Source organism: Pituophis catenifer, unplaced genomic scaffold (assembly GCF_029215685.1).
Source record: "Pituophis catenifer annectens isolate HBS135680 unplaced genomic scaffold, rPitCat1.0.hap2 SCAF_7, whole genome shotgun sequence".
NCBI lineage: Eukaryota > Metazoa > Chordata > Lepidosauria > Squamata > Colubridae > Pituophis > Pituophis catenifer.
This window is the reverse complement of record NW_027256887.1, coordinates 73,901,229-73,925,258: the sequence shown is the minus strand read 5'-3', so window position 1 is coordinate 73,925,258 and position 24,030 is coordinate 73,901,229. Positions and strand designations below refer to the sequence as shown.

Genomic DNA, 24,030 nt, shown 5'->3' with positions numbered 1-24,030 from the left:
TCAGACATCTGAGAAAAATCTAAATGTTTTCAATGTGATTACAGTTCATTTCTAGAAAGAGAAGTTGGGATGCTCAGAATAAGTTGGCTAAATTCATATCTGGTAACAATCTTATTGATTTCCGGATAATAATGAAAATAACTTAGGTTCATGATCTTTTGGGTGGATTATTGGTAGAATGAAGAGTAGAGTGCTAGATTCAGGGATGAAATCCAGCAGGTCCTGATAGGTTCTGGAGAACTGGTAGCGGAAATTTTGAGCAATTCGGAGAATCGGCAAATACCACCTCTGGCTGGCCCCAGAGTGGGTTGGGAATGGACATTTTGCAATATCCTTCCCCCAGGAATGGGGAGGGAATGCGGATTTTGCAGTATCCTTCCCCTGCCACGCCCACCAAGCCACACCCACCAAGCCATGCTACGCCCACAGAACCGGTAGTAAAAAAAATTGGATTTCACCACTGGCTGGATTGCAAGTATATCTTTGTCTTTTTAGATATCTAGGATGTAAAAAAAATAGGCCAAAGCATACCCACAAGACATATTAATGTATGCCAGATAGTAATAAGAGTAGGCATTGCTCTCTATTGAAATGTTCCTAATCTACCTTTAGGCAATCCAAGAAACATCCTTCAGCAGGGCATAACGTTGACTGATATAATGTTAATTTCTAAATTATTAGAACATCAGTTATGAATCTATAGTAATGAAAAAACTTGCCTTGAATATTTTGTAAAAGAACTCCTGGCACTCTTGACTTGAAGAATGTGAGTGTGGTACTTCAAAAGATTTTGAGGGCATCACACTGAAGAGGACAAGTTTTAAAGTCACTGCTTTGAATAGCACTGGTGTGTGAAATTCCTACGAATATGAAAAGTAGTGTTGCTTTTTCTTTGCAGTGCCTCCAAAGCCATTACATCTGCAGAATTCACAGCCATCCATTACCCACCAAACCCCTAAGTCTAAAGCTTTGTATACCACGAAGCCAAGAATGGAGGAAATTACACCTATCTCTTCTTGTGTCTCGAAAGAAAAATCTAGTAAAGTGTCTGATCTCATCAGTCATTTTGAAGGAGGCAGGTAAACACATTTCATTTTATTCAAAGGTTGCAGATTGAAATGAGCATATGTGATGATAATAAATGAAGAGGAAGAACATGTTCCAATTTTTAATGGCGAGGACAGACAGTTGCTATGGTTGATTTATTAAATTGCACAATTTGAATGATGATGCATTATTGATTGGACCAGATCAATTTTAGCCGGAAATGAAAACCAATATTATCACGACACACAGGAGTGTGTGTGCTTACATACAATGATCAGAACTTAAGCAGAAATAATACCTGATCTCTTTTTAAAACTGCCTTCAGCAGGGATTACTTTTAGGGAGTGATACATGAAGAGTGAGTAAATGTAAGAAATAGAGAAAATCGCCCAATTTCTTTCTTTTTCTAACCGCCTACATTTCCTCTCTTAACTCATTATCACATCTCTTTTTACTTTCTCTCCCCCTCAATGTGCAGCAGGCTAGGACAGATTTCACTTGGATGGAAATCTAAATTAATTGCTATTAGCAGACTTATGCAATGAGGATGAGGCCCCAGGCCTGCTCATGATTTCTAGCCCTGGCTTAGGTCAAGCTGTGTTCATGCAGACTTTTGATAGCAAAAAGATGAAAAGCTTAGTTAATTTTAGTAAAGTTACCAAATTAGTATAATATTGCTGCAAATCTCCTTTTCCCCTGTTACCATTTTCAGTATAAGCCAAAACCATGATTATTCATTTAAAAGAACTTTGGCTTTCGTTTGAGGTTTTAGAATTGGTTGTCCTTTATTTTTCAAGAGTTCTTGTCTGTTTTAAACATCAAGCCAATACAGGTAGTCCTCAACATACGACCACAATTGAGTCCAACATTTACGTTGCTCAGTGAGAAATTTGCTAAGTGAATTTTGCTCCATTTTACAACTTTTCTTGCCATGTTTGTTAAGTGAATCTATGCAGATGTTAAATTAGTAACATTGTGGTTAAGTGAATCTGGCTTCCCCATTGACTTTGCTTGTCAGAAAGTCACAAAAGGGGATTATCACATGACCCTGGGACACAGCAATGGTCATAAGTATGAGCCATTTGCCAAGCATCCAAATACAAATCAAATGACCATGGGAATGCTGCAATGTTCATAAGTGTGAAAAATGTCATAAGTCACTTTTTTCAATGCCGTTGTATCTTCCAACGGTTACTAAATGAACTGTTGTAAATCAAGGACTACTTGTATTTCTTGTTTACATCCCACCCATTTGGTCTTTTTAAGATTTCCATCCCAACAGGTTGCTAACATCCGTGCTTTTCTCATAAGTCATGGTTACATTGTTCCTCTTATTCGTTCTGGTATATAATTTTTTTTCTTTTGTCCAATTCAGGAAAAAGGATCTGGTCATAATGAGATTCTTACTTCAGAAAGCATATTTAATATGAGCATCTATAGTAGCAGATTTCCATTAGCACTGTGTTTTATCTTTCTTTGTTCCTTTCCAAACTTCGAAGACTCACCTGTGTCTTTTCTAAGGTGAAACATCCTCTTGATAGCAGTCCAAGAAGAAGTTGGATAAAATCTTTCTCTGAATGAGATAAATCTTGAGAAAAATAGGTGGTTCCATATAAATACTACAGAGTTAATTTACTAATACCAGATAGCCTTTGTATTGACATGACTTTCTTGATCTGCTAAAAGTGGACAATGTCTTGGTGGCAGATGGTCCAGCAGCTTCATGTAATAACCCCACTTCTTCTTGATTGAAGCATCCTGCTACTTATACTATCTAGATTTAGCATCTCTCTTATTCAGACTTACAGTTGCCAACTTATTATAAGAAAGACAAGATGTAGGTTCTATAGTTGCAACTTACTTAAATGTTTTTATAGGAAGTTCATCATATGCATTGAATGATAAAACATTAGATATCTATACATAAATCTTCTGGGGTCTCCATGTTGGTTAGCTTCATTCCAGAACAAAAATGTGTTGTCTTTTCATTCTAGAATTTTTTCCCTTGGTTTGTGGGTCTTATCTGCTGAGTGATCTAAGATGCAGGTGACTGGGAAATAGAAGATAAGGAGTCCTCATGCAAATGAGCTGGCAGTTGCAGTTTAACCATTTTTAATCAAAGGTAATAAAAGGGCACCATTGCAATAGGGAGTTGGGGATGATTGAACTCCATTAAATATTTGGAGTCTGGTGAAGTTAATTAGTCCAGCTGTTGGGTTCCATAAAAATTATCCTAGGGCAGGGGTGTCAAACTCAAGGCCGAGGGTCCAGATCTGGCCCACGGGATGTTTAGATCTGGCCCACAGGGCCACCCTAAAAACAGTAAAGGACCGGCACACATCTGCCAGCAAAAACGGAGCTCCCGAGCTCTGTTTTTGCTGGCAGAGGGTTGCAGGACGCCGTCGCAGCCGAAAATGGAGCTTGTGAGGGCCACAGGCAGCCCTCCTGAGCTCCATTTTCAGTGGCAGAGGGTTTCAGGAAGCCAAAAATGGAGCTTGGGAGCCCCTTTTCCCTGGCAGAGCTCTCGGGTCACCACAGGTGCCCCCAACATGAGTGACATCAATCTGGCCACGTCCACCCTGGCCACCTCCAACCCTGGCCCCCCGAAGTCAAACACAACCCTGATGTGGCCCTCAATGAAATCGAGTTTGACACCCCTGTTCTAGGGAGAAGCAAAGATGAAAGGATACACATGAAAGGTAGAGGAATATCTTGCAGAAGGGAGTAGTTACTTTGAGCAAAGTGATAAATAGCACTGATAAATTGGAGTGGTGCAGAAAGAGGCACCAGTAGATAAATTCAATGCCATCTCACACTGCATTTTGGGTGATATAAAAAATCAGCATGCTTCATTAAAGTTAAATTAGGGCTTTGAACATACAATCTTGCTGTCAGAGCTGTTGTGATTTCTTTTAAGTCTTCTTTTGTTCCAGTTACCTGCAAAGATAGATGACTATTGTGGGGTTATGCTTCTGAGAGAAGAGTAGGAGAGAGAGAGAGAGAGAGAGAGAGACTCCTTCTGACTGGCAGATTGTATGAGAGAGCTAGATTGGAAACCAATTACTTTTGTCTCCTGTCTTTTTCATAGTGAGCAAAATTAATGAGGATTAAGCCAAAGTTACAACTCAGCTCATACATCATGCTAAATGTTTAGTTTGGTTTTGGCTAGAGCTACTGTATTACATCTGTACTGAAAAATATCTAGATTACTATTAGAAGGCAGCAAAAAATTAGAATTTTCTACAAGTTTTTTTTTTTTTTTTAACCTGTGCATGGTCATCATGATTTTTCCAATGCAGACATGGTAGCCCTAATTTTGGCTCAGCAGGTGTGAACTTCAAATGTGGGTTACAAACAATGGCTTAGTACATTGTATGAAGCTAGCAAAAAACACATCATAGCCCAAACATAGCCATGTTGTTAAAACTATTATTATGTGGTTGCCCCCTTATTATGGAAATGCCCTTAGAAGCCACACTGGTGCCACACACTGTCTTCAGGAAGATGGAAAAGGTAGGTTTTCACTGGTATCTGGGACCCAAGGGTTTTATAAATGTTTCTTCCCTTGTTTTATTTTGGAATTTTATGGGGTTGTTTCATGGATTTTTAAATGTCCAAGTGTGGTGGTTGAGGACACTATATAAATCATAGTTGTCCAACCTTTTGGCTTGCCTGGGCCGCATTGAGTGAAGAGGAATTGTCTTGAGCTATATAATATATTAACTATATAATATAGGTTATATATAAAAATAAGAAACTTCCTTTATGTTTTAATATTTTTATTATCTTGTGGGTCTGCATTAATAACTGTCCAGGGCCTCATAAGCCCATGGGGCTGTGGATCGGACACGCCTACAGGGGTGGGTTCTAAAATTTTTTATTACCGGTTCTGTGGGCATGGCTTGATGGTCATGTGACAATTCTTTAGGATTTAGCAGAGGTACTGGTCTACCAGGCTTTTAACTGCTTGCAGAGCTGTACCGCTCTACTCATGTATTTTTGCAGGCACTGGTCTACCCATTTATTTTTGCAGGCACCGGTCTACTCATGTATTTTTGCAGGTACCGGTCTACTCATGTATTTTTGCAGGCACTGCTCTACCCATTTATTTTTGCAGGCACCGGTCTACTCATTTGTTTTTGGAGGCACCAGTCTACCACCAAACTGCCTTTTACCACTGATCAGCTGTAGGGTGGCCCTTTGAAGCCCCGCAGCAAGAGTTTAAACAGTTTTTTTCCTTATAGCCCATCAGCTGGGACTCAGGAGGCACCAATAGATTGGGGGTTGGGCCAAATAAAAGGTAAGAATAACGGAGTGGGGCGGGGGGGCAGAACGGGTTCGGTGACATCATATCGTCACCACTACTGGCTCGGCGGAACTGGGCCGAACCGGGAGGAACCCACCACTGCACGCCTAATATAGATAATTGGAATAATGGAATAAATAAGTTGGAATTTGTAATCCACAAATCATGGCTTTTTGCAAAATAGACCATAGTTTGATCAGCTTGAGAATTACACAAATAATAATTATAATCTGTTTTAGCATTAGTGATTGATATACCTGCAGTAAATAGTGCTGGTTAAATGAACAAGTAGCCCGACTCTGTATAAGAGTTTCCTATATTTATTTGCATGCTTACAATGTGGTATATTTCAGATACCAATCCAGTATAAAGAATATTATATTGGGGAAAGAATTAAAATGTATAAAATTAGTGCCAGTAGTATGTGAACTGAATAGCTTCATTTAACATCAATATTAGTATTTTTTTAATAGGCAAAGGGTGTGCACATCTTGAGATGTATAAAAAGTAGAAATAAAATACCCAGATTGCATCCTTTTCTATGTAAAGGGAATGTAATTATTAGGCTTTTTGTTTCACCATTTATGCTGTTTGTTATGGTGATGGAACTGTGTATTGACTGGAACAAGAATCTGCATAAATTTGCAATTTAGTTGTTGCCTGATGCTTTCCAGAAATTTGGGGAGGGAAGGTCTGGAAAATTACTGCAAAGACCTTAGAGGAGCAAATATTATACCAATCCTTAGAAAAGCAATTGTTGATTGGGGGAGGGGGGAGAAATGACGACAGTATTTTTAAGAAAAATATGTGTTCGTTTATTTGATTTATTAGAGTAATAAAGTTGTTTTGATCAAGAGAACAAACTAATCTACAGAGGTCTCCCCTATTTTCTTCTACAAGCAATCTGTTTCACAGAAGAGAGAACAAGACCTTTCCCCCCTCCCCCCTCCCCAGTTTCAATATGAGTCTATCCCACCTTTATACTTCTGCCTTTCTATTAAATGTACACAGTGGTGGGATTCAAATTTTTTTACTACTGGTTCTGTGGGTGATTGCACATGCACAAGCAAACCCACCTCCCTCTGCATAATACCTAACAATCTAACAATCTTCTACTTTGTCAAGACATTTGAAGCTAAGGTTCTTACATAGGACTAACAAATAATATCTTTTCTTTTGGGTCCAGCATGGTGTTTGAACCTATTTATTATAATTTCAGTGGTTATTTCTCCTTTATTATAAAGGACAGTCCTTTATTTCAAAAAGCTGTCCTTTAGAATTATTGAATTTAATTTAATTTTTTGTTTTTCTCTTGAATTTCCTTTGTAAAGCAAAGTTATAAACAAACAGTTTAAAATGTGTTAGCCATACAAACCACTATCAGATTTGCCCCTTTTCCAGTTCGTTCTTTATTTTTTTTCCAAGAAAATAACGATAATGCACATACTGGAAAGCATTTCTGGGTAATATTTAAAACCAACAAAGAGCTAAAAAGAAACAAGCCATTTTTATAAAAATCCCTTGCTAAGTTGCTGACCGTAGTCTGAGCGCTAATTACTTTCGCCATGTTTTTATTATACCTCCTTTCCATCCTCAAATGGCAGCCTCTCTACCTGCCATTTGACCCATTGAAGACTTCCATTCATTATTCTTGGCTTTCACTACAGAGGAATCCTGCATACCTTCTTTCCTACTCTTTCTCCCTCTCATTCTCTTCATCTTCTCATCCCAATCAGTGTCATCATTCTCATTCTCATCATCCTCATCATCATCCTCATCATCCTCATTACATCTTCAGTTGCTTAGGCTCTTTTGATTATTACTTAATTCCATTTTGGACACTGCCTGACATTGACTGACTCTAGGCCATGCACAAATAATAACATAAAAAGCAATAAGAAACAAAAATAATGTGGAATCTGAGCACGTTAAACAAGCAGAAAAACAAAAATAAAAACACACCCAACAAAAGACCCCATTGGTCTTCACCCCAGGCCTTGGTACAAACAGGTCTCCAAGACCTTATGGAATGTCATAGGGGCGGGTTTCAAAACCTGTCCCTACCGGTTCGCTCATGGGCACTCGAATGTGCAACACTTCTGTGCATGCTCAGAAGTGTCTGGTGGGTGGGCAGAGCCCCCGCCGCCGCTACTGGTTCACCTGATCCGGGGCGAACTGGTAGCAACCCACCACTGGAATGTCAGTAGGGTAGAAGCCACACCATTTCAGGGGGGAATCTCATTCCAAAGGGCAGGTAGCACAACACCAGCTGTTCCTGACACAGGAAGCCTTTCTTTGATGCTATAAATATATTCAAGTGTTCAAAACTTCTACCTGCAAACAAACTATTTAATTTAGGATATGTTTCTGATATGTTGTTTTCTATAGATTTCTTTTTTCTTTTTCTTTTGCTGCTTACATCAAGAAAGTTTTCAGATATTAAAAAGTAGGCAGTTTGATAGAGCAGGAAGGATAGAGTAGCCAGAAGATCCAAGTTAGACCTCTTTCATTAATAATAGCAGAGTCTCAACCCTTTCTCCAATCTCCAGCAAAAACGGGAGCATGTATGTATGTATGTATGTATGTATGTATGTATGTATGGATGGATAGATAGATAGATAGATAGATAGATAGATAGATAGATAGATAGATACCGTAGATAGATTGACAGATGATAGATAGATAGATAGATAGATAGATAGATAGATGATAGATAGATAGATAGATAGATAGATAGATAGATAGATAGATAGATACCGTAGATAGATAGATAGATAGATAGATAGATAGATAGATAGATAGATAGATGATAGATAGATAGACAGACAGATAGATATAGATAGATGATAGATAGATACCGTAGATAGATAGATACCATAGATAGATAGATAGATAGATAGATAGATAGATGATATTGATAAATATCGTAGATAGATAGATAGATAGATAGATAGATAGATAGATAGATAGATAGACAGATAGATATAGATAGATAGATGATAGATAGATACCATAGATAGATAGATAGACAGATAGACAGATAGACAGATAGATAGATAGATAGACAGATAGATATAGATAGATGATAGATAGATACCGTAGATAGATAGATAGATAGATAGATAGATAGATAGATAGATAGATGACATTGATAAATATCGTAGATAGATAGATAGATAGATAGATAGATAGACAGATAGATATAGATAGATAGATGATAGATAGATACCATAGATAGATAGATAGATAGATAGATAGATAGACAGATAGACAGATAGATAGATAGATAGATAGATAGATAGATAGATAGATAGATAGATAGATACCATAGACAGACAGACAGACAGACAGACAGACAGACAGGCAGGCAGACAGACAGGCAGACAGACAGACACAGACAGATGATAGATAGATAGATAGATAGATAGATAGATAGATAGATAGATGATAGATAGATAGATAGATAGATAGATAGATAGATAGATAGATACCGTAGATAAATAGATAGATAGATAGATAGATAGATAGATAGATAGATAGATAGATAGATAGATAGGCAGGCAGGCAGGCAGGCAGGCAGGCAGGCAGGCAGGCAGGCAGGCAGACAGACAGACAGACAGACAGACAGACAGACAGACAGACAGACAGACAGACAGACAGACAGACAGACAGAGATAATAGACATATACAGACAGATAACTTGCGAAGAAGGCCAGGCCTGCAAGTAAACACAAAGCCAGGCTTTCCTTACTTCAGTCAATCTCAGTCCTTGATTCCTTATTAATCTTTAATAAGATTATTGTTGTGATTGAATCTCTGTCTCACAGTTGCTTTTTATACTCTGGAGTCCTTGGTGGTCTTTGAGCTTGGTTGTTTGCTTGCAGATGTTTCATTACCTAACTAGGTAACTTCATCCGTGCAAGTGGGTATGGAATTGCTCCCTGTTTTATATACAGTAGCTTGTTCTTTCAGTTTTGGAGAGGTGTGATTTTCTCCTGGATGGTTCCTTGATTAGTGTATTGTTTTAGTTTTTATGCTAATTTTGCATATATGTTTACACATCAGGATTCAGTTTCTGTGTTTTATTCTTTTTAGCACATCCTTTTCCAATGAGCTGAAGAAAGACTCTTCTGTTTTAAATGTTGGTAAACCTCAAGGAAAGTATGGACCGGTGCCATCACCTCAGCCAAAATTCCTCATCCAGCATCCCCTACACGAGCAGGGAAACAGTAGAGATTGGTCTCAGGATATACAGAATCACACAGCCAATGGCATAATAGCACAGAATCAGTGGGACTGCCAAGATAAGTGGTCTGCCCACCGTGCCTGCAGAAACATTCAAAATGACTGTGATGCAGTTGATAGCAGTTTGGTAAATGGAGAAAGAGGAAACACTAGTACGGACTCATTGCCAACCACAGCAACTTGCAACGGGCAGAAGATCAAGAGCCATCACTGGGCTCCGGGTGCAAATTCATTCCCATCTGTAAAAGAAGCTGGAGAGATGATTGCCAATAAGGAAGAGAAGCGGGTTGAGCAAAGCAGTCAGCGAGACCCTAACACAGAGACAAAGGTAAGAAGTCTAGATTATGCAGAATAGTGATTTACACATGAGTAAATAACGTTTTGTAAAGAAGTTTCTGATCGTCATGAGAACCGTTTTGGTACGGGTTCCACATATTCTTAGACTTGTAGAAATTTGATACGACTTTTGATTAGATTGCATTAGACTGGAGAGCCTCTTGAAATGGGGGAGCCTTTCCTTTACCGATAATCCTGTTCTACCAACCACTTGTTCAGAGTACAAATTTGTAGTGGTGCTGAAAAAAAAGATTTACAACTGGTTTTTGAAGTGGCATCCGACAGTCACATGATTCTGATTTGAGCACTTGACAGTTGGCACACATTTATGACAGTTACAGCCTCCCACGGTTTATGTTTATGTTTATTTTTTTAATTTTTTTAATTTAATTTTATTTTATTTTTTCATTCATTTATTTATTATTTATTATTTTTGTACAGTTTTATTTTTTTATAATTATAAGAGTTATCCTGAGGTAAGATGGGCAGCCAATAAATGTTATAAATAAATAAAGTAAAATAAAATTTGTGACACTTCACAGCCAGCTTCTGACAAGAAAAACTCAATGGGAAAACCAGCAGGAGATTGGAAGTTATGGTCACTTGATGTTACGTTTAACAGACCATGGTGTTTCCTTAATGATTGCAGCTGGAACTATTATAAGTTGGTGCAATCACATGACATTTCACTTAATGACTGTGCTGCTTAGCAACAGTTATCATTCCCATTCAGTATCTCATTGCCCAGTCAGTAAGTGAGGGCTACCTATATTTCATGATGTAAGTCTAGGTATTAGGGCAGTGATGGCTAACCTTTTTGCCATCTCGTGCCAAAAGTGGGGGGAGTGAGTGGGAGTCACGTGCGTGTATGCCCACACCCATAACGCAATGCACCTCACCCCCTAGAAAGCCTCTGGAGCCTGGGGAGAGCGAAAAATGGGCCTTCCCCACCCCCATCCCTGGAGGCCCTCTGGAGGCCAGAAACAGCCTGTTTCCCAACTTCTGGTGGGCCCGGAAGGCCTGAAAATCAGCTGGCCAGCATGCATATGTGCACTGCAGCTGAACTAGGGCAATGCTCGGGTGCCACTGATATGGCTCCATGTGCCATCTGTGGCACGCGTGCCATAGGTTCACCATCACGGTATTAGGGTCTTTCCAGACTGGGGGGCTGCTCCTGGATCATTACCATACCTCTGTAATGACATCTTCATGGGTCACCAATTTAAAATTTTTCAAAATACTGAACTCTTCCCCCTTTGAAGCAGGGAGCATCCCATTGGCTGAGGCTCTCCCCAGTGCCTGCCTCTCTGTTGATCTCCTTTTCTTTCCTTGTGAATAGACACACAAGCAAGTCAAATCCAGGATGCAGTTCTTGTTGGTCAGAGGCAATTATTGTCTTCTGTTGTAGGTGAGCTGGAGGGAATAAATGTCATCTCTGGCTCCACAGTGGCCACGGTCAATAAAATTGTGGGTTTTTGTGAGAATGGCTCTGAGGGTTTAGGGACAGGTGATAGCTGTGTGAAATTGCCCATTTGTTTCTCTGTCTGCGTAGGAGTACACTTTCTGTTCAACAGGGGAAGCACTCTGGAGTAAGCGCCCTTCCTGTGAAACTGGGAGGAATGATAATACACTTGGTATCACTATTAATCTAGATATGAAAGCAGCTGTTAAGGAGTAATCCTGGGGGAGGTTGTTATGAAGTTCCCTTCTCAATTGGAGTGGGCATTCTTGCTCAATTTAAAAACTTCTCCTGATTTCTCTAAATGGCCAGAACGGTTCTTTTGCCATTCTGAAGCAGTGGTGGGTTGCTCCCAGTTCGGTTTGGTTATATAGAACCGGTAGTAAAACCGGTGGGAGGCTCCACCCACCCGCCATGACATCATCATGGGTGATCTGCGCATGCGCAGAAGCGCTTACGCTCCCACTGCGAACCGGTAGTAAAGGTAAGTAGAACCCACCCCTGTTCTGAAGGTATTAATATTGGTGCCTAATGCTAAGTGCAAACTAACGCAAGAAGGTGGACCAAATAAATGAATTATTATTTGATAATAATAATATCCAGGAAAAAGCAATTACTGGGTGCTGATACAATGATATATAACAAACTGGGGGTGGATATCTAGAGAAGGTGATGAAAGGTATCCGCTTAGTCTGATCTCACCCTCTGAATCCCTAAATTAATGTTACAGCATATATCCTTTGATGGCAACTAATATAGGTAGTCCTTGACTTAGAACAGTTCACTTAGTGATCATTTGAAGTTACAAGGGCACAGAAAAAAGTGATTTATGACCATTTTTCACATTTAAGACTGTTGCAGCATCCCGTGGTCATGCGATTTGTATTCGGATACTTGGTTCATATTTATGACGGTTGCAGTGTCCCGGGTTTATGTGATTACCTTTTGTGAATTTTTGACAAGCAAACTCAATGGGGAAAGCCAGATTCACTTAACAACCTTGTTATAACTTCACAACTGCAGTGGTTTACTTAACAAATGTGGAAGAAAACTCATAAATAGGACAAAACTCACTTAATAAATGTCCTATTTAACAACATACATTTTGGGTTCAATTGTGATCGTAAGTCAAGGACTACGGTACCTGTACCATGTCCTATGAGAGATTTTTTTTGACAATACAGTCCATGGTTCTCCCATAATGGCAGGTATATTTAGGCTAGAAATAAGCGTTTCATGTGGGAATGAACACAACTTGGAAAAATAGCTTCATCAAGGTAGCTATAAAACAGAAAAGACATGTAAGAAGAAGTCAGAAAATTGGGAAAAATCCTCAACCTCATAAAAATAGTCCATTCTGCAATACAACAAACAAAGCAAAAGATTCATGAATGCATTTATTCCATCCTGATTTCAACTGTAATTTAGAAGCAATCGGATATGGTTTGCCTTTGTGGAATTTAGAACTAGAGTTGGGTCCCAGTTTTTAATCCTAGCCAGCATTCTTGAGTATTTGCATGCAGTTCAAATAAAGTTTACAATTTGTACTGGGTGAAGTTCTACTTTGGAAAGAATATGGGCATATAATACTTCGGGCTGCATGTCTTGTCCAACATATCCAATACCAGCTTTAAAGTGAACTATTTGCTTCATGTAAATTGCATTATAACACAAAATGTGTACCGGCCTAGACAAAGTTGTTTAAGGGAATTTGATTGCATTTGTAACAAAGATTTTCTTTGGTGGCATAATTTGTGTAAAGACTTTTAGATGGAAAATAAGGTATAATAGAATAATGGATACAGGAGCTGTTTGTTCACTTATTTCCTATTATATAAATCTCCTGCTCCAAAGCAACCTTTCATTACACATTCCCAGCTGGCTTCTGACAAGCAAAGTCAATGGAGGAAGCTGGATTTGCTTAATGACCACGTGATTCATTTAACAACTTCGATGATTTTCTTAACAACCATTAAAAAAGCTTGTAAAATTGGACGCAACTCACTTAACAACCGCCTTGCAGAAAATTCTGTAGTTGCGAGTTGTAAATTGAAGACTATGTGTATGTGCTGTTTATATATAAATTACTGTTGGCTGGTGACTGCAAAGTTGGCTCAGTTACTGTCAAAAAATGGTGGCTCCAGATATGATCAGAACAACCATCATATCCTTATACATATAAGATCTTATTGACAAGTCCCAAAGATATCGCTTCACATATTACAATTTGAGGTTATATATTTAAGAAAAAGTTGCAACAGTCAAAAGCATCTGGGAAAGTAAGAAATGGATAAAGCTTTCATGCAGTGATGTCAGATGTTACTTAAGCTACCATATTAGGATTAAACACAGATAAGTGGTCACAGTTGATAGAAACACCTCTGGTGAGTTTATCTGAAATGAAAAAAAACAAGCAAGTAAAATAGGAAGTTTTTGCTGAATAAATTGATACTATTAGTTAGCACTTCCAATGTTAATACTAGCTCCTCAAAACCCCTTTGTTGTTGTTAGTCATGAAGTCGTGTCCGACCCATCGCGACCCCATGGACAACATTCCTCCAGGTCTTCCTGTCCTCTACCATCCCCCGGAGTCCATTTAAGCTCACGCCGACTGCTTCAGTGACTCTATCCAGCCACCTCATTCTCTGCCGTCCCCTTCTTCTTTTGCCCTCCATCGTTCCCGGCATTAGGCTCTTCTCCAGTGAGTCCTTCCTTCTCATTAGGTGGCCAAAGTATTTGAGTTTCATCTTCAGGATCTGGCCTTCTAAAGAGCAGTCAGAGTTGATCTCCTCTAGGACTGACCGGTTTGGTCGCCTTGCAGTCCAAGGGACTCGCAGGAGTCTTCTCCAGCACCATAGTTCGAAGTTCGAAGTTCATTCCTTGCTATGAAAACCCCATGGACAGTACCAAAAACCCCTAGGCCACATTAAAAAGCATTTATGCTTACTTTTTTTAAAAAAATAGCTCCTTTTGTCATTTTATTTCTCACTATAAGATAGGCCTTCGATTGTTTTTGTGCCATTTTGATTTTTCATATAGTTTTCTGTGTTCAGTTGAGTTGAGTTCTGAAAAAAAATCATTGCTTGATAAACACAGTAACTGATTGCAAAAAAAATTTAAAATGTAGGAATTACATTTTTAAAGCTTTCTTCTAAATGTAAAATTGCTTGTATTTCCAGGAAACAAATGAAGAAAAATGTTACAAAATTGCAAATGAGCTTTTGCACACTGAAAGAGCTTATGTGAGCAGACTTGCTCTCTTGGATCAGGTAAACGTTTTTTCCATCTCTTTATTTTTTGTGTTGTGAAGAAATGTTTTAATTCTGTATAAGAAGAAATTCTTTTGCTTGAGTCACATGCAATACTAATCCATAATACGGTGAAAAACCTGGTCTTAGAGTTATGTATGAAGTAAGTCATGTACAGGAAAGCTTTTTATCTGAATCTGTTTTGAAATTAGCTTGAATTAAAACTAAAGCATATTATGTATATTTTCTCAAACAATCCCCAAACATCTACATATCATTCTTTGAAATATGCTATGCATTCCACAAGCATTTCATTCTTCTATCTCATCTTCATAAATGTATTATCTTCTACCAGTGTTTTCTTTTCCTTTAATGTAATAATCCTGGATTATTACATTATTATCAGTAGCTTTTGAAGATCAGCACTCAACTCCAAAGTCAGTAATATAGAACTACAAGCATTATGTCAAACCTGCCCCACCAATGGAATTTGCAGGTCTCCTATTTTAAATAATAATTCATTTTTAGTGGATTCTGATCAAATGGCCAAATCATGAGATACTGAAATTAAAGGTAAAGGTTCCCCTTGCACATATGTGCTAGTCATTCCCAAATCTAGGGGGCGGTGCTCATCTCCGTTTCAAAGTCGAAGAGCCAGTGCTGTCTGAAGACTTCTCCATGGTCATGTGGCTGGCATGACTAAACACCAAAGGCGCACGGAACACTGTTACCTTCCCACCAAAGACGGTCGCTATTTTTCTACTTGCATTTTTTACATGCTTTCAAACTGCTAGATTGGCAGAAGCTGGGACAAGTAACGGAAGCTCACCCTGTTATGCGTCAGTAGGGATTCGAACCCTGAACTGTGAACCTTTCGATCAACAAGCTCAGTGTCTTAGCCACTGAGCCACTGCATCCCTTTTATACTGATATTACTGCCAAGATATTGGACAATATATAATGATTTCCCAAGATGTGGGTCATGTATATTTGTAAATGTATACAATCACCTATCCTCATGGACCATAGATGAATTAATGTTTTAGAGTACAGCTTCCTGTGCCATTCTTTCTCTATCGGAAAGAGAAGAGTTATCTAAGTGATTATGGTTAGATATTTCCTCCACTGTCTCATTTTTCTCTCAGCAATGGGGTCCATTTTCTCCTTTTGGCAAATGCCACCCTATGGCTAGTTGGTCACTCCTAATAACCATGAGACCCATTTAATTTTGCAAAGGGAAAATCCACGTTCATCTCCCAGTTGAAATGATGACTAACTACAAAATAATTAGGAATTACTCATATCCCTTTGGAATAAAGTTCCATTTAAATTCCACAGTCCAAAAAATGTAAATGTCACACAGCCCACGAGCGTTGATTTTGCTCTCCTGATTCACTAGCCTGTTCTTTTTGTTTACAGTATAACTTTTCTCAGTAACCCAATACTGTATCTGAACATTTTTCATCATGGGAGTCTGCCTTTTGGATTGCCTTCTCACCTTCATTCTTTGCATAATTATTTTCCCCCTTTCTGGGTCATTAGACCATAAATTGAGTTTTGAATATAATCTTTTTTTCTTTTTCTTTTTTATCTTAGCTAGCTTCCTTTTGTGTTGATTTGGATTTTTCTCTCTGACTTGAAATATAAGAAGCACTGCATATTTTCCAGTTTTGGAATAGAAATTAGTCATCTCTTATTACCTTTAAATTTCTAGTGGTTTATTATGACTACTGTCTTCTTACTGTAGCTATTGGCTACACTAATGCATGCAATTCCTTTCAGTTTAATAAGGAGCCGCTTTGCTATGAAGTGATGTGCAAGCCTGGGAGTTGGCAGCCAAAGAAACAGAACAAAATAATAACAAAATAATATGATTATAAAAGCAAGCAGGTACTTAAGAACCCTGGTGCTGCAGTGATTAGAATGCAGTATTTCAGGCTAACTTTACCCACAGCCAGGGAGTTCGATCCTGATTGGCTCAATGCTGACTCAGCCTTCCATCATTCTCACGTCAGTAAAATGAGGACCCAGATTTTTGGGGGAAATATAGTGACATTTGTAAACCACATAGAGCAGGGGTGGGCAACTATGGCCCTTTTATGACTTGTGGATTTCAACTCCCAGAATTCCTGAGCCAGCCATGTTAGCTCAGGAATTCTGGGAATTGAAGTCCACAAATCATAAAAGGGCCATACTTGCCCACCTCTGACTTAGAGAATGCTGTAAAGCATTATGGAGCGGTATATAAGTCTAAGTGCTATGGCTATTGATAATTAAAGCAGTACAATTAAGATTAGTGCCTGTCATTAATTTGCAATATTGAACCTGCCTTATCTTTTCATTAACAATTCATGGATAATGCAGGATTCCTCTTTGTCCCTATGCTTCAGGCCGAATTCCGTTTTTGCTTCTTTGTTTTGTAGTTAGAAGTCCCATCTTTCTATCCTTGTTTCAGGATGCCCAGCAATCTTCTCCCATGTACCTCATCTGTCATTTTCTCATATTTCTGCATTTCTCATTAAAAGTTTTTGTCTTTTGCCTAATCCTTCATTCTCCAAGTCCTGTCCAAAACTTTTTATCTTTGACTGATACTCTCATTTCAAATTTCTGACACCTTTGCTGATTTTCTCCAGCTACTCTTACTCACCTGCCTTTCTCTTTAATTGCTTCTTTGTTTGTTTTTAGCCAACCATAGTTTAATAAAGTCTTTTTCAAGCTGCACTCTATAGAACAAGGGTCTCTAACCTTGGCAAGTTTAAGCCTAGAGGTCTTCAACTCCCAGAATTTCCCAGCCAGCTTTGCTTTGCTGGCTGGGTAATTCTGGGAGTTGAAGTCCGCCAGGCTTAAAGTTGCCAAGGTTGGAGACCCCTGCTATAGAAGTGCTAGATTTGGGAGATTCTGTGAGTTAGCCCTAACATACCTGTTTTAGCCTCTTTGAAATTGTTGGAGAGAAAAGGGGTTGACATGGACCCCTAAAGTTTGCTTGTTTTTTAAATATTTTTTAAAATTTTCCCTAAACTAAGCCCTATATTTTGTCTTTTATAGAGAATGTGTAAGCAAATAGCAACTGCAAGCCACATTAAAAATATATTGAGGCGTATGAGCAAGTTACTCTTTGTTGCTACAATTTGCCCTTTAAAAAGAGCTATAAATTTTATATTACATTTTTCAAAATTACAAAACATAATATTGAGCAGCTGTGTGGCAACACCCAGTTGACTTTGGCTCATCTTAAAAACCTAATCTTGGGTGGACCTGGCTATACTTTAATGGAAAACTACTAGCAAATCCTTGAGCTTCAGGCTAGACAGGGAATTCAAAACAAAACAAAACAAAACAAAACACCAGAAGGCAGCAGTAGCAAATCACTTCTGTATTGATTCTAGGAAAACCAGATAGATGTGCCCATAAAATCTCCAGGAATCTAAATGGACTACTAAAAAGGAAATTTTACATCAGTGAAATCAGTTTCCTAATTGCAAATCTGTTGGCTTATAGTATTAGACCTAAATTGTTTGTTTATTTGTGTCCGAAGCATCACAATTAAAATAAGGCATACTATTTGACATAAAATTTAAGGTACAAAATACAAGATTAAAATATGTGTATAAATTAAACATGTTGCCAGAAACTAGCAACATTAATTGCGTTCTGACACACGGCCATGGGATCCTCAAATGTACACTGATCAGGACCCAAATTTATAACTTTGTACTCATTAGTAATATTGGTGGGAAAAAAATACACTCTTTGTGTGGCTTTTGTAAAGGTTAAGGCTGTATTTTGACCTGAAAGTTAACTCTCGTTTACGTAAGAATGAGTCTTGAGGTTGCACATTCCATTTCATGTTTCTCCTGAGTTAGACAACTACAAAAATAACTTCTTCCCCTGGCAGAAAAATATGTTTGGATTCAAGTGTGCTTGGGATTTTAATTGGTTAGTGTTTTTTTTTTAAAAAGACAACGATTTGAGAAGTGGAATTCATTTTATTTCATAAAAAAACTTCGTCTTCCATTATAGGTTGGTCACAAGTGTCAGTCTGTAGTAGACTATGTTGTTGAAATGTTAACAGAGTTAATGTTGAATGAGAGACTATAAGGGAACCCTAAAGTTACAAATTAACTCCACAAACAAATTGTAAAAGAAGACAAATCCCTTTTGCATTGTTGCTAAGATTTTAATTATGTAACCTCCAAATCCAGATAAAGTGTGTTGCTCTTGTTTTGTAGTTAGATTAATTTCTTTTAGCAAGCTCATAGCAAGACTAACTACAGTCAAGTCTTGTGGTGGTCTGATGAAGGAAGCGATAAGACAGGCCTGTCAAACTGGTGGCCCGCGGGTCAGATATGGCCTGCGCAGGACACGCCCACCCCAGCTCTGCAAAGGCAAAAAAATCCAGATATGTCACAATACAGCCTGATACGTCATGACACAGACAATAATGTGATCAGGTTTGACACTCCTGCCATAAGAGATCCTATGGCATGCGTGCCAGAGGTGGCATGCAGAATGGGCATGTGCGCCATCGCCAGCTGCTCTACTGGTTTCCGTCTTGCATCTTCGTAGGTGCCGGAGCACTAGAAAATGGCCCGAAAAACAGCCAAAAAACAAGCCGTTTTCCAGGCCATTTTTGGATATGGCCCAAAAAATGTTTTTGGCCTGAAAAACGGATGAAAAAAGGCCTGGAAATGGCCTGGAAAATGGCCTGAAAACAGCCTGAAAAACAGCAAAAAACGGCAAAAAACCCAGGCACATGCGCGTCAGCCAGCTGATCTTCAGGTTTTTGGCGCTTCAGCACGCATGTGTTCCGGTTTGGGCACTCGGTGCCAAAAAAGTTCGCCATCACTGTCCATCACAATGTGGCACCCAGTAAATCGTTATAAATTTAGAATACAAAATGACAGAGTTGGAAGGGACCTTGGAGTTCGTCTAGTCCAATCCCCTAAAACCTAAACCATTTTAGGCATTCAGAACTGTTTAAAATGATATGTCCGAGGGCCATGTAAAAGTGAGATGGACAGGTCTACAAATCAAATAAAGAAATAACGAGTAAGTGAAGGTTGTCACATCAATCTGTTTCTGTGTTCAGTAAAAACAGAATGCGAAAAAGGTTCGATGTGATGGCTCATCAGTGTAACATGGGAGTGAATATTTTGACTTAAACGAGCAGCAAATGTGAAGGAAGACGACTTTTGAAGGAAAGAGGGAGGGGGGAAAAAGCAGCACATACATCAAAAATATGCTGTCTCAGAAGATTGCACAGCTTTCCTAGAATAAAGACTGACACGTTTGAAGGTCATTTCACACTGTGGTGCTTTGGATTCACAGCGGAAAAAGGCTTTTTGGAGATGTGAATGTGGTATCCGTCAGCAACTTTTTCTGTGAGGGGATGCAGATACTTTAAGAAAACGCACAGGAGTGCAACATGGGTGCCTCCATTACTTCTGAAATCCATTTATGCCTTTGCACTGCACAGCCTTGCTTTTTGCAAAGAAACCATTTTGAAGGGCAAGAATAGGTAGCTCTGTATTATCTCATTAAAACAAAGTGAAGCTATAACAACAGGGGATTGTTAAAACATTATTATGGATGGATTACCTGATATAACCAATAAACACCAGAGACTTTTTATCTTGTGCTAAAGTGAGAGGAGCAGGAATGCATTTATGCGTAACTCTGTCTTCCATTCTTTGCAGGTCTTTTATTGCAAACTAATGGATGAAGCTAACCGGGGATCATTTCCAGCTGAAGTCGTTAATAAAATATTTTCCAATATTTCATCCATAAATCAGTTCCATAGTCAGTTCTTGCTACCTGAGCTTGAGAAAAGAATGCAGGAATGGTAAGCATGGTTGCAAATTGTTGAAGGACAGTTTGAAAAATAACGTGGACGTCATCCCGCCCCCATAGGAGATTATGGGGATTCCCCCACCACCACCAGCCCTGCTCAAAGAAGCATTTAACCTTGTGTAATTGAGATCCTTAAAGATTTTTGTGCAAAAAACCGTGGAAATGTAATATCCCTTTGCCTTAAAACGTGTCCTCCCATATGTGTAGATATCCAAACTATATAGATTGCAATATTGGAGCAGGTGAGATCAATCTGTATTTGTACAATAAAAAAGTTCAACTAGTACATCATGAACTGGATGTTTGTTTAAATATGTTAAGAGAAATATACTTGGTCAAGCTGTGAAATGAATTTTCTTTCTTTTTAAAAAAACACACCTATTTTCGATTTCAGCATTGTGCTGCAGTGAACTGGTTTTTTTTAAAAAAAGGGAAGTCTTGATTTTAATGAGTAGCTATTATGACATGGAGTTATGTGCATCTTAATTTATTTAATCGCTGTTCTTTCTTTTGTTTGTCTACTTATCTTGTTTGTTTTCTGAACATCAGAAGAAAAGAGAAAAGATAAGAATTCCAGGGATGATTATTAATTTTTTTTAGCAATATTTAATACTGATTTTAAGATACAAAAGAAAAGGATTTCTAATTGCAAAATATCTGCTACCATGTTTCCCCAAAAATAAGACCCTGTTTTATATTTTTTTGAACCCTGAAATAAGCACTTGGCCTTATTGCCATGCACTCAAAAGCCCGATTGGGCTTATTAACAGGGGATGTCTTATTTTGGGGGAAACAGGGTATTATCTCAATGCCTTCTCAGAACCATCCAAATCTTAACTCTCCCCTCTTATTTTATATTGTACAAGAAATTCTGAAATTTATTTCTGCTTTTTGACTAGCTTAAAGCTATGTCTGGAATTAAGACAGATGTTAAATGTAATTGTGATTTAAGCCCAGGTTGCTTCATAAAAAAACAGAATCATATTTTTGTGAGTTTGAATGTAGTTAATTACTATCATGCACTAATTTACCCCAGATCAGATTTTAGGAAGAAAGGGATATATGGCAGCTGTGTTCCCAAACCTTAACATGTGGAGTGAGAAAACTGTGGGCCCATAATCCATATATACCACTCTAAATTCAACTGTCAAAGTTCTCAATATACTTCAGTCCACTGATTCCAGTATGTTAATGGACACTCCATTGAGTAGAAAAACACAGAGGTGGGATGACTGTACAGATTGTCCTTGTGTAGTTTTTACTGTTGTAGAATATTAGTTACAACTTTGAGAATTGCTTGTGTCTCCCTTACGAATGATCAGTATGGAAGATAAAATATTTCATAAAGTATAGGCTCCTGAATAATTGGAGTCTTCTACTGTGGGAATCTAATTAATTGAAAAAACGAGTGCTTTTCATGATAGGCACCTGTAATAAATTGTAATCATCACATTAGAGAATATGAGTTTGAGTCTGAAAATCCTTCGGCTAGATTATGGTTGTCACACATAAATAGGCATTAAGGCAGGCAAACTAACCCAATGACAAAGAATTTACAGTACTGAGAGGCCAATGGTAAGTACTACTACTTGACTTTTAACACATTATTCATGTGTCGTTGCTTTTTTTCCTCCTATATAGGGACACCAACCCCAGAATCAGTGATATTCTGCAGAAACTGGCTCCTTTTCTCAAGATGTATGGAGAGTATGTGAAGAATTTTGACAATGCAATGGAGCTGGTGAAAACTTGGACTGAGAGATCCCCTTGTTTCAAATCCATTATTCAAGATATTCAGGTAATACGTGTGTGTATGTGGTATGTGTGTGTGAGTGAGAGAGAGAATGATTTCATTAAACACACACATACGTCAATAGCATTTAATTTTGTTACATGGTATAGTGCCTTCTGGAAACAATTTGGAAGCGCATATAAGTGTCCAATATTCTACTCATGAAATGGTAAACTTAAGTTGTCTGAAGTGTAGGTCATATGTGGCTAATAAAAACTAGGGGATCTAAAATTCCACAGAATCAAAATGATTAAAGTTGAGGACTACCTGTTGTGTATAAGATGTATATTAACAGTTTCTTTTTTCCCCTCTCTTCTAGAAACAGAAAGTTTGTGGAAATCTGACTTTGCAGCATCACATGCTAGAACCTGTACAACGAATCCCGAGATATGAGATGCTGTTGAAGGATTATTTGAGAAAATTACCTGCAGATTCTCTAGATTGGAAAGATGCTGAAAGTAATATTTGTGGGCATTGTGCATGAAGCAAAAGAGGAACTATTTTATAGCTCACTATTTTCTTTTCGTTGTCGGGATGGGAAAAAAAATCTTATTTTCTCTTGCATTTCGGTTGTGTGCTGAAATGCAAGAGAAAATAAGTACATCAGTATGCACTTTCTTGCATACTGATAAGCTGTAATAAGTTTTAAATTGTGATGAGTATTGCTCTTGTCATTAACTAGTTGTAATTTTAAATGTATTCTTTTTAAACTGTGTTTTTCAAAAAGGGTTTTCCAGTCCACCCCCCAAATGATTTCATTTATTTCATTCCATGAATGCTCACGATAGTTTTGTGTAAACATTTAAATAAGGGATTGGTTTGTTAAATCAAACCACAGAAAGATATATGTTATGATTATTTTTCCAAAAGTCTGTTTCCTCAATTAAATTAATAGACACTTGTTTTTCTGAAATTTGAATAAGGAGATTAAGATTACTTTTCCTTCAGCATAGCAGCAGGGCTGGTCATACCCTTGCCTTCAATTGACCTCCGCAGATTTCATTTAGTATCAAAAAGACAAGCATAGCAGTCATTTTCATACATATGTCAGTTTGAAGTGACTGAGCTGGCAATGACAAGTTGAATTAATAGCTGGATTTGCATTTTACAGAGCAGAAAAATTATTCTGCCAAGGACTTGTTTTATGCTTTATTTCAGTAAAAGATGCATTCTCATGACCATTTAATATTCAAGTTTAACATACCTATATTGGCTGCAAGAAGTCTCTGTTGCTCTGGCTTTATATTTTGTACTTATATGAAAAGCTAATTCTGAAGAAACTTGCTATGCTATACAGTATGTGGCTACTTAATTTAGTTTGGCAGCTTTTTTTAAAAAAAATATTAGCTAAAATTATTTAGCTTTTAAAATATTAATTTACATATTAGGGATTGAGAATTAATCTTTTTTATTTACCATTTCTTCCCTAGAGTCCTTGGAAATTATATCCACAGCTGCAAGTCACTCTAACAGTGCCATCCGGAAAATGGTGAGTAATTTATTTGTCATTTTCTGTTTGCAGAATATGCATTTTAGTTATTATTACAGGTGGTTTTCAATTTACAATCATAGCTGAGCCCAAAATTTAATTGCTAAGCAAGACAGTTGTTAAGTGAGTTTTGCCCCATTTTATGACCTTTCTTGCCATAGTTGTTAAGTGAATCTGGCTTTCCCATTGATTTTGCTTGTCAGAAAGTGACAAAGGTGAGCACATGACCCCAGAACACGCAACTGTCATAAAGACAGT

General features: G+C 38.0%; 1 protein-coding gene across 1 annotated transcript in view; it reads left to right on the top strand.

Annotated features, from left to right (window-relative positions):
- Window positions 1–975: 975 nt before the first annotated feature.
- The window catches only part of FGD4 (FYVE, RhoGEF and PH domain containing 4), a 37,684-nt gene continuing 14,629 nt past the window's right edge, over window positions 976–24,030 (top strand). The window contains exons 1-7 of the mRNA XM_070946829.1: window positions 976–1,079; window positions 9,449–9,926; window positions 14,573–14,662; window positions 20,338–20,483; window positions 22,133–22,289; window positions 22,603–22,741; window positions 23,714–23,772. Of these exons, the coding sequence (XP_070802930.1) occupies window positions 991–1,079; window positions 9,449–9,926; window positions 14,573–14,662; window positions 20,338–20,483; window positions 22,133–22,289; window positions 22,603–22,741; window positions 23,714–23,772 (1,158 nt within the window). The 5' untranslated portion in view covers window positions 976–990. The remainder of the gene's footprint in view (window positions 1,080–9,448; window positions 9,927–14,572; window positions 14,663–20,337; window positions 20,484–22,132; window positions 22,290–22,602; window positions 22,742–23,713; window positions 23,773–24,030) is intronic.